We start from the raw sequence: 8,988 nt of genomic DNA, 5'->3' as shown, positions 1-8,988 counted from the left end.
GGACTCTGTTTGGAAACAAGATCAAGTCGGTGGCCAAGAAAGCCTTCTCTGGCCTGGAGACCCTGGAACACCTGTGAGTATCCCACAATGCTTAGCTGCCCCTCCTCCCAGAGAGAGTATAAGGAAGAGAGGGTGGAGCGTAGGGTGGGTGGAGGGTGGAGGGTGGAGGGGGGGGAATCGCCAAAAGTAGCTGGCAGAGAGCAGGCTGCTAGCAATTTAATAGCGTCTTTGTAAAAGGAGAAGACAGAGGCTTTTGCGAGCGCCCAGCTGCTTCTCTCTCGTTAGCCTAGCTAGCACAGTCTCAACTTTGGCCTTTTTTTTCCTGCCTCTGCGCAAGTTATTGAGCATATGGCGAGCTCCGCAGAAGAAATGGAATTCCTATAAGCTCTTTCACAGGCCTTCGTCAAAATGAGGGCAGGGAGGGACGGAAAAGCTGGCATGTCTCCTCAGATATACGGGCCCTGATATTTCCACCTTTGGTTAAAAGTCAGATCTTTGCTAATGAAGCCTGTGTTTAAGAGACTGTGATGTGATTACAGTCGATGAAACGATGTGTGTAATGTCCCAACAGGAACTTGGGAGAGAATACTATTCGTTCCATCCAGCCCGACGCCTTCAGTAGAATGAGGAACCTCAAAACCCTGTGAGTTCAAATGATGCATTTACACAAATACACATCATTTATGTGCACAAATCCACAGCCAGCAGCCTCCAATGGGATTGAAACTCACTCCCTCAGTGCTTTTGGCATCCCGCACAGAAACACATACAGTGGAAACTGCTTAAAGTGATCACGTTTACCACTTATATGGATCAAAAAGCTTGGGACGGAATCATTCCTAAACGAATGTTGTTTAAATAATTTGCTTATAGTAATCAAGGAGTCCGCTTACAGTGTTCATTTAGGGTCTTTTCATACATGACAAAATGTGAAAAACATTTTAAAACTACGTTAGACTAACGGTAGTTGAATTTTTTGTTTCGTTTTTTTTACTTTACTCCCTTGATACTTTGCCGGAAAGCAGACTTTGACCGTCTGCTTTCCGGCAGGATACCTGAGGCTGCGTGCACATTGATATCGTGACGGGAAAAAGAAAGTCATTTTCTCTGAATAAAAAAAACGAATGCGCACGGGAAAAGCACCTGAGGGTGAAGCCGCCCTCGTCAAGTGGATTGATAATGCCTGGTCACGTAATGCCCGGCATTAGACCGGCGTCTCCCTCCATGCCGCTACCGAGTGAGAGAACGAGGAATCCCGGCAAAGGGGCGCCGTTCTGCGTGCCTGTTCGTGCTACAGAGCCGGCCAAAAACGCTGATTCCTCACCCCCGGTGAGGGAAGAAGCAGGAATAGCGAAGCAGCCCGTTTCATTACTTTGTATGTATGTAATAAATATACAAAAGTAAATTAGATCGGCTTGAGAAATGAAGCACAACAACAACAAATTCGTTCTAACAATCATCTGCTTATAGTGATCAATTTGTCCCGGACAGACGTCATCACAATAAGCGGTTTCCACTGTATTCAGTTACATATAGATGTGATATATGTACCGCATATACTTACTCGTCTCCTCTACAGTCTCATTCAGAGCGACAGCTTCCTGTGCGACTGCCAGCTCCAATGGCTGCCCGACTGGTTGGTGACACGCGGTCAGCAGGCCGGCATCAACGCCACCTGCGCCCACCCGGAGAGCCTGAAGGGCACCAGCATCTTCCAGGCTCCGTCCAACAGCTTTGTGTGCGGTGAGTTATGTGTGCGCTTAATCTGTGTTTATGTGGGCGGGAGTGTTGTTGCAAGAGGCGTCTGAGGCACAGATGGGCCACGCTGACAGCTCGGCGCTGTGCTGTTATTTACATAGTTGCACATATTTGTTTGTGTGGTGTTTTCGTTTAGCTGTGCATTTGAACTCGGACATGCTAATGGCTTCTTGTGTGTGTTTTATTTGCCTCTTTTACACCCACTTATGCATAACGAGCAGACACCTACTGAGATGTTTGACATTGGGCTGTGATTTAAGCTTCCAACTCACTTTGTTTTTCCTTTTTATCTCGTCCCTCCAATAACTGTCCTCACTCCGGGGCTCCTTTTCTTCTTTCTCACATGCTATCTTCTGCCTCTTCTTTCTTCTTTCCACTTCTCCCTTCTATCTGTCAACCTCCAGACGACCTTCCAAAGCCTCAAATCACCGTACAGCCAGAAACGTCGGTGACGGTCCTCGGCAGCGACGTGCGTCTCACCTGTACGGCCGCGAGCAGCAGCTCCTCCCCCATGACCTTCGCGTGGCGTAAGGACCAAGAGCTGCTTCGCCACGCCGAGACGGAGAACTATGCCCATGTGCGCGCTCACCACCAAGGCGCGACGTCTGATGTGCCGAGTGCAGGCGGAGGCGTGATGGAGTACACCACCATCCTGCACCTGCGGCACGTCACCTTCGCCCACGAGGGCCGCTACCAGTGCATCATAACCAACCACTTCGGCTCCACCTACTCCAGCAAGGCCCGCCTCATCGTCAACGGTAGGTTGTTTCCTTAAAAGATTACAGAAACGTTGGCCTGAGAAGCTCAGTAAAGTGTAATTCATTAGCCTCTTTGTTACGATGGATTAAATTGTTTTTATTGGGGGAGGACTGGGTCATTGTGGTTGTAAAAAGTATGATAACAGTTAAATTGTGAGGGGAGAGAGTCATGCTAAGACAAGATAGAGATCTCTGTTGATATGTGTGTGATTACATCATTTCCACCAAATAAAATGCCTGTTTATGTTTCACTTATCTGAGTTCCAATTGTGCCGTGTGACAGCGGAGCGATTGAGATTAGTGGCCATGCTGAGTTCTTCTCTTTCGCTTGAATAAAGTCTTCTCTCTCTCGCTCAGCCTCCAGGATGGTATTCGGAACAAATTGATTTATCTGCATGTCGGCACTAACAGGGGCCATCTCTCTCTCTCTCTCTCTCTCTCTCTCTCTCTCTCTCTCTCTCTCTCTCTCTCTCTCTCTCTCTCTCTCTCTCTCTCTCTGCTTTTCTGCAAGTGGAGAGTATTTATCTGGAGTTTGGTTCCCTGTCCTCCTCTACTTTGTGGTGTAATGGCAGAATTATTGTTTTTGCGTGTTGCCTTGGCTTACACGTGCATTTAAAGGACAAGTGTGTAACAGTTAGGTGGATCTATTGGCAGAAATGGAATATAATATTAATGTTTTCTTTAGTGTATAATCACCTTATAGTTAGAATTGTTGTGTTTTCGTCACCTTTAGTCCGCCATGTTTCTACAGGAGCCCAGAACGGACAAACAAAACTCTGTTAACTTTACCTGCTTGGGCCGGCATCGATAACGTTGCTCGCTCCCGTCACACACTCTAAGCACTCTACTCTTACAACAACTGGCTCTAGAGAGTGCCATTCGCGTTTTTGCGTCGGCCACCGTAGCAATCCTGCACGCTTGGCACGCGGGAGAAGTTGTGATCTGCATCCTCATCGTTAGATACTCCCAGATCATACACACTGTTCCTTTAACAGTTACCTAAAGAGGTTAGAGTTGTGGGTTTGTGCCAGGATGTGAAAGCGTGGGTAGAAGAACTGAGTGTCTAACGCTCTGTAATCCTGAACAACTGCTGTCAAAGGTTCTTAACCCATACCTGCTCCAGGATCAGCTCGAAAGTGTAGAACTGTATCACTGTGTTATACACAACGTTAAAGGTGTTGCTGTTCTGCACTGACTATACTGATGTAAATGGTGTCTCTTCTGTCCACAGTCCTTCCGTCCTTCGTGAAGACCCCCAGGGACAGCACCATCAGGACGGGCCACACCGCGAGGTTGGAGTGCGCCGCCGAGGGCCACCCGACTCCGCAGATCGCCTGGCAGAAGGACGGCGGCACGGATTTCCCCGCCGCCCGGGAGCGCCGGATGCACGTCATGCCCGACGACGATGTGTTCTTCATCATGGACGTCAAGCCGGAGGACATGGGCGTGTACAGCTGCACCGCCAAAAACACAGCGGGCACCGTCTCTGCCAATGCCACCCTCACAGTGCTGGGTAAGAGAGCTGCGATTATTCTGCCTTGTGGTTTAGTCGAGCTAATATCGGCACATTTTTTACTTGTAACCCAGCGTTGTAAATAGCTCGTCGCTCAGCTGGGAATTGGTCAGTTCCGAGGCCGCAGAATGAGAGGCTTTATATTTTTCTTTTCTCGGCAGCTGTGTCCGTGCTGCAGGTCAACGGCCAAAGGTCACAGTTGGGGGTCAAAGGGGGGATGGTGGGGAAGCAAGAGGGACTCACAGAGGGGTGTTTGTTAGGCATTCCCACCCCCCCTTCCTCTCCTCTCTCAGTGGGAGGGACAGTCATGGCTGCTTCACTGCAGGCCTCAGTGCTCCCAGTTTATTGGCTGTTTTACACTGTTAAATCAAACAAAACGGAGCTGCTCTCCTATAACCATCTCAGGACATAGATCATCTTTGTGCTTTGTTTTTGAACTGAGCAAAGCAGTCCCTTGTTGAACAAAAAAAAAAAAGAGTGGGGGGGTTTCTTTGCTAACACACAATAGTTACAGGCTTTACATTTCCCTGCTCAAAAGCAACAATTTCTATATTTAACACGGTCCGACTGGTAGAGGCGGTATGTTGGCGACGCATTTGCATATTGTGCGACGACTTGTTGCGAGAGACTTGTTGGACTTCACAGCGGTTCAAGCTGAGTGCTAATCCACTCAACAATGTAAAATATTGAAGCGAGCGAGCATGCCTCTGGACTGAGTCTGTGATGTTTGGGTTTGAGAGACGGAGGGGAAGGAGAGGCGGCGGGGGTGGGTGGTGGGTGGTGGCTGTAGTCGAGGGGCCCCTGTCTGGAAAAGAAGTGGCGGGGGAGAAAAATGGGAGCCAAAGAAGAACTGGAATAGTGGGGGAAGGTAGGCAAGTGGGATTTAGAGAAAAGAAAGAAGGAGGGGAGGGTAGTAGAGAGACGGGGGGATTGATGGAGAGGGAGAAAGTATTGATAGAAGAGAGAAGGGCGGCTGAAGTGGGTTAAGTGAGATCTCTTAATCTGTGTATGTCCCACTGTGAGGGGAAGTGCTCCGTCTGAGAGGGGAGGCCTACCTTAACACACACATTCACTGCTCCATTCGGCACAATGAGAGGTTACCGGGGAAACGCTGAAAGCATTGTTCTGAAGAGGATCCCGTCCCGAGAGAAATCTTGTTTGTGTTCTGTTATTGAAATGTATGATCAGGTGAAGTGATCTCAGAATCTGTCAGCGTTACAGATGTGACCTCAGATGTATAAATAGGATTGTTAGATGAGACCGTCGTCGTGAGATAAGCTTTCAGTGGTCGGATGTCAAACTCGGATCATCACACTTTGTGCTCAGCGCGTCCAGCTGACTCACCAGTCTGTGATCAATACTGTGAACAAACAGAAACCTGAGACTTTGAGAAGAATAACAATAGAATAATAGAAACCTCTCACTGAGAAACTCCTCTTCTCCTCCTCTGCAGAAACACCCCACCTGGCCCAGGAGCTGGAGGACCGCAGCGTGGTGGTCGGGGACACGGTGGCCCTGCAGTGCAAGGCGCTGGGCAGCCCGCCGCCCCGCATCACCTGGCTGCGCAACGACCAGCAGCTGCGCCCCTCTGACAGGCACCACTTCACCCCGGGGAACCAGCTGCTCGTCATCGGCTCCGCCTCGCTGGAGGACGCCGGCCGCTACACCTGCCTCATGTCCAACACCCTGGGCACGGAGCGCGCTCACAGCCAGCTGGTGGTCACGCAGCGCCGCAGCCCCTGCGCGGCGCCGTCGGGGCCGAGCACGGTCACAATAGGGATCATAGTCATCGCCGTGGTGACGAGTATCGTGGTGACGTCGCTGGTGTGGGTGTGCATCATCTACCAGACCAGGAAGAAGAGCGAGGAGTGCAGTGTCACCAACACAGGTGAACTTTATTCTGTCCTGTTATCACGGGTAAAAATACAAAGTTGGATTTTGTTAGGCTATGTAGGAGGATCTATCTGGTTGTAACGTCTCGTTTTCGTCTCTTTCATTCCTCCCAGATGAGACGATAGTTCCTCCAGACGTACCCAGCTACCTCTCCTCCCAGGGCACGCTGTCGGAGCGGCAGGATGTGTGTATCCGCGTGGAGGCCGGCGGTGGACCTCAGCCCAACGGACACATCGTAGACTCCACAGGTACCTGACAGTTCAAGTCTCTGCTCCGCCTGCCAAATGTTTGCGCTCCCCAGCAGCTCCTCCTGCTTCCCATGAGCAAAGTCTGCGTGTTGCATAACGATGAAAGGAGCGCCGCTGTCTGGGACAGCCTGCTCAGCATCAGAAATAATTACAGCAGACACTCTTAACCACAGTGTTGACATAACAGTTGTTGATTTTCTGTTTCCAAAATCATTTATGTTCCCTCTCTCTCTCTCGGCCTGCCTGCAGGTTTCGACGGCGCAGTAGTGTGTACGGACTGCATGGAGAACGGCAGCAGCTACTCCAAAGATTCGGACTACCTGACGCACGGGTTCGGCCACGCTGGAGGCTCGGAGTACCAACTTCCCCCGCCATACTCTCACTGTCATCCAGGGGAGCTGCATGAGGTGGGGCCGCACGTGACTCCGCTCTGCAATGGGACGCCCAACGGGATCCGAAAGGACATTCAAGGATCCACGTTTCCAAAAAACCACAATACGTTACAGCAACACGATAGAAAAGGTAAAATGATTAGTGTAGAGAGTTTAGTTTTTTTATCTGTTCAAAATGTACCTTAAAGGGAGATTTGTCAAGTGGACAAATATACTTGCTTTATGCAAATGTATGTATATATTTATTATTGGAAATCAATTAACAACACAAAACAATGACAAATATCGTCCATAAACCCTCACAGGTACTGCATTTAGCATAAGAAATATACTCAAATCATAACATGGCAAACTGCAGCTCAACAGGCAACAACAGCTGTCAGTGTGTCAGTGTGCTGACTTGACTATGACTTGCCCCAAACTGTATGTGATTATCATAAAGTGGGCATGTCTGTAAAGGGGAGACTCGTGGGTACCCATAGAACCCATTTACATTCACATATCTTGAGGTCAGAGGTCAAAGGACCTCTTTGAAAATGGCCATGCAGGTTTTTCCTCGCCAAAATTTAGTGCACGTTTGGAGCGTTACTTAGCCTCCTTCGCAACAAGCTAGTATGACATGATTGGTACCAATGGATTCATCAGGTTTTCTCCTCTGAGCCTTCTACAACCTAAAGATCGCAGGTTGCGTTAATGCGTTAAAGTGGCATTAAAACAAATTTGCGTTGACGCGTTATTGCATTAACTTTGACAGCCCTACTTTGAATGCTTGAAGGAAAGTTTGCAGCCCTAAGGATCTGCACTACAACTGCTGACAAATGCCTTATCCCCAAAATCACTCAGGTCTTTTAAAGCTGTTTTTCTAGGAATATGATTTATATCAGGCGATATCCTGAGAAACTATTAGGAATTTGGAAACCCTCGTCGAGGCAAATTCCTTTGAACGTGATTGTTGATGGATTGGCTCCTAACAGAATTTGACAGTGTCTCATCGTTGCACGCCCGGAGCCCCTCAGGATGTCTCTCTGAATACACTGTAAGTTCTCGCTGCTGCCAAACTCCTGCAGTCGCACGTCTGGGCCTGTTCTGGGATTCAGCCTCTGTAGCGAGGAGTAACACTAGTGGAATTGGCCTCCAAATACCAATTCTCACCTCCACATGTCAACGCAGCTCTATGCATACATTCCACCGCCTCTGTATCCCTAAAGCTGAATGCATATTTGTCGACATACACGTCATTGACTTTTTCCTCCTTTCCTCTACCTTCTCTCATCAGCGAGCAGAGCGGGACAGACGCCGGCGCGCTCCCCGTCAGAGGAGGACTCCTTCCACAAGCCGGTGAAACTGGCCGGCGTGACGAGCCGCCTCGACAGTGACTGCGAGCCCGAGCTCAGACAGACTCTGCTGTCCAACGGACACACCCTCAGAGCCTCTCAGAGTGAGAGCACCCCCCTAAGGAGAGCCAGCGACTAGCAGGCGCTCCGTCCAGCCCAAAAAGCGGACTCGCAGTAGCTGAGTGGACTTTAAATTTTTTTTTTGCACTGGGAAATAAACTGCTACCTCAATATCGAGGCGATTGATCCTGAGCCTCCTGGATCTGGACTGAGATGGAGCACCAGGAGGGTGAAAGGCAAAGGGGGGGGCATCCGGAGTTTGAAGGTGGAGCTTGTGTGGGTGGCGTCCCATCTGAGCGTTATCAGCTGTACATAGTTTAAAAACCTTCCTCTGGGAGGTGACCAATACAAATTCTAGCTCCAAAAAATGTGACTTGCATTTGAAGCATGTAAATGTAGGGAATCTTGTACAGTGTATGTATGTGCAGGGGGAAAAAAAAGAGAAATATACCTTTGGACATTTGACTGTACATAAGAGTTTTCTTATATTATATATTATATAACTTTTACAAAAAAGAGTATTTGAATTTATGTGCATGACAAAGAAAGGAGTGATGGTATTTTTATTTTTCTTCAAAAAAACAGCCTTTTTCAGCTTTTACCAACGTTCAGCTGCGGTGCCTTAATGCATGATCAAAGAAAACTCAACTTGTAATAGCATTATATCCAGAGACGTTTTTGTGAGAGATACTGGTACACTCTTTATAGCAAACAAAACAAAACAAAAACACTTGATTGCACTTGAATGTTTTTTTGTTTTTTTGTCGCTGCCAACCATGGCCTTACAGAAACACAGTTCACGTTCATTGTTGTCGTATGAAGGAAGAGCTTTGATGTAAATTATTTTGGTACGTCGGATGGTTTCAAGCTGGGATGTTTGTGGGCGGTCGGTTAAAGCACTTTTTGTATTCACGTCACAAACGAGCAGGTTGATATCTGCCAATAGGAACCTCCTCTGCGTGAGGAGAAAACTGATTTTGACACGGTAAAGTCGACAGTACATACTGTAGCATTAAGGCTCTTCCACCTGTT

The 8,988-nt window shown here is 48.5% G+C and overlaps 1 protein-coding gene across 1 annotated transcript in view; it reads left to right on the top strand.

Moving 5' to 3' along the window:
* Positions 1-8,696, top strand: part of lrig1 (leucine-rich repeats and immunoglobulin-like domains 1) — a 42,504-nt gene extending 33,808 nt beyond the window's left edge. The window contains exons 10-18 of the mRNA XM_037784695.1: positions 2-73; positions 572-643; positions 1,580-1,743; positions 2,163-2,516; positions 3,748-4,029; positions 5,483-5,917; positions 6,036-6,170; positions 6,420-6,692; positions 7,839-8,696. Coding sequence (XP_037640623.1) covers positions 2-73; positions 572-643; positions 1,580-1,743; positions 2,163-2,516; positions 3,748-4,029; positions 5,483-5,917; positions 6,036-6,170; positions 6,420-6,692; positions 7,839-8,035 — 1,984 coding nt within the window. The 3' untranslated portion in view covers positions 8,036-8,696. The remainder of the gene's footprint in view (position 1; positions 74-571; positions 644-1,579; positions 1,744-2,162; positions 2,517-3,747; positions 4,030-5,482; positions 5,918-6,035; positions 6,171-6,419; positions 6,693-7,838) is intronic.
* Positions 8,697-8,988: the final 292 nt, after the last annotated feature.

Source organism: Sebastes umbrosus, chromosome 1 (assembly GCF_015220745.1).
Source record: "Sebastes umbrosus isolate fSebUmb1 chromosome 1, fSebUmb1.pri, whole genome shotgun sequence".
NCBI classification, from domain to species: Eukaryota; Metazoa; Chordata; class Actinopteri; order Perciformes; family Sebastidae; genus Sebastes; species Sebastes umbrosus.
Note: the sequence above shows the minus strand (reverse complement) of the source record. Positions and strands in the feature narration are given on the sequence as shown.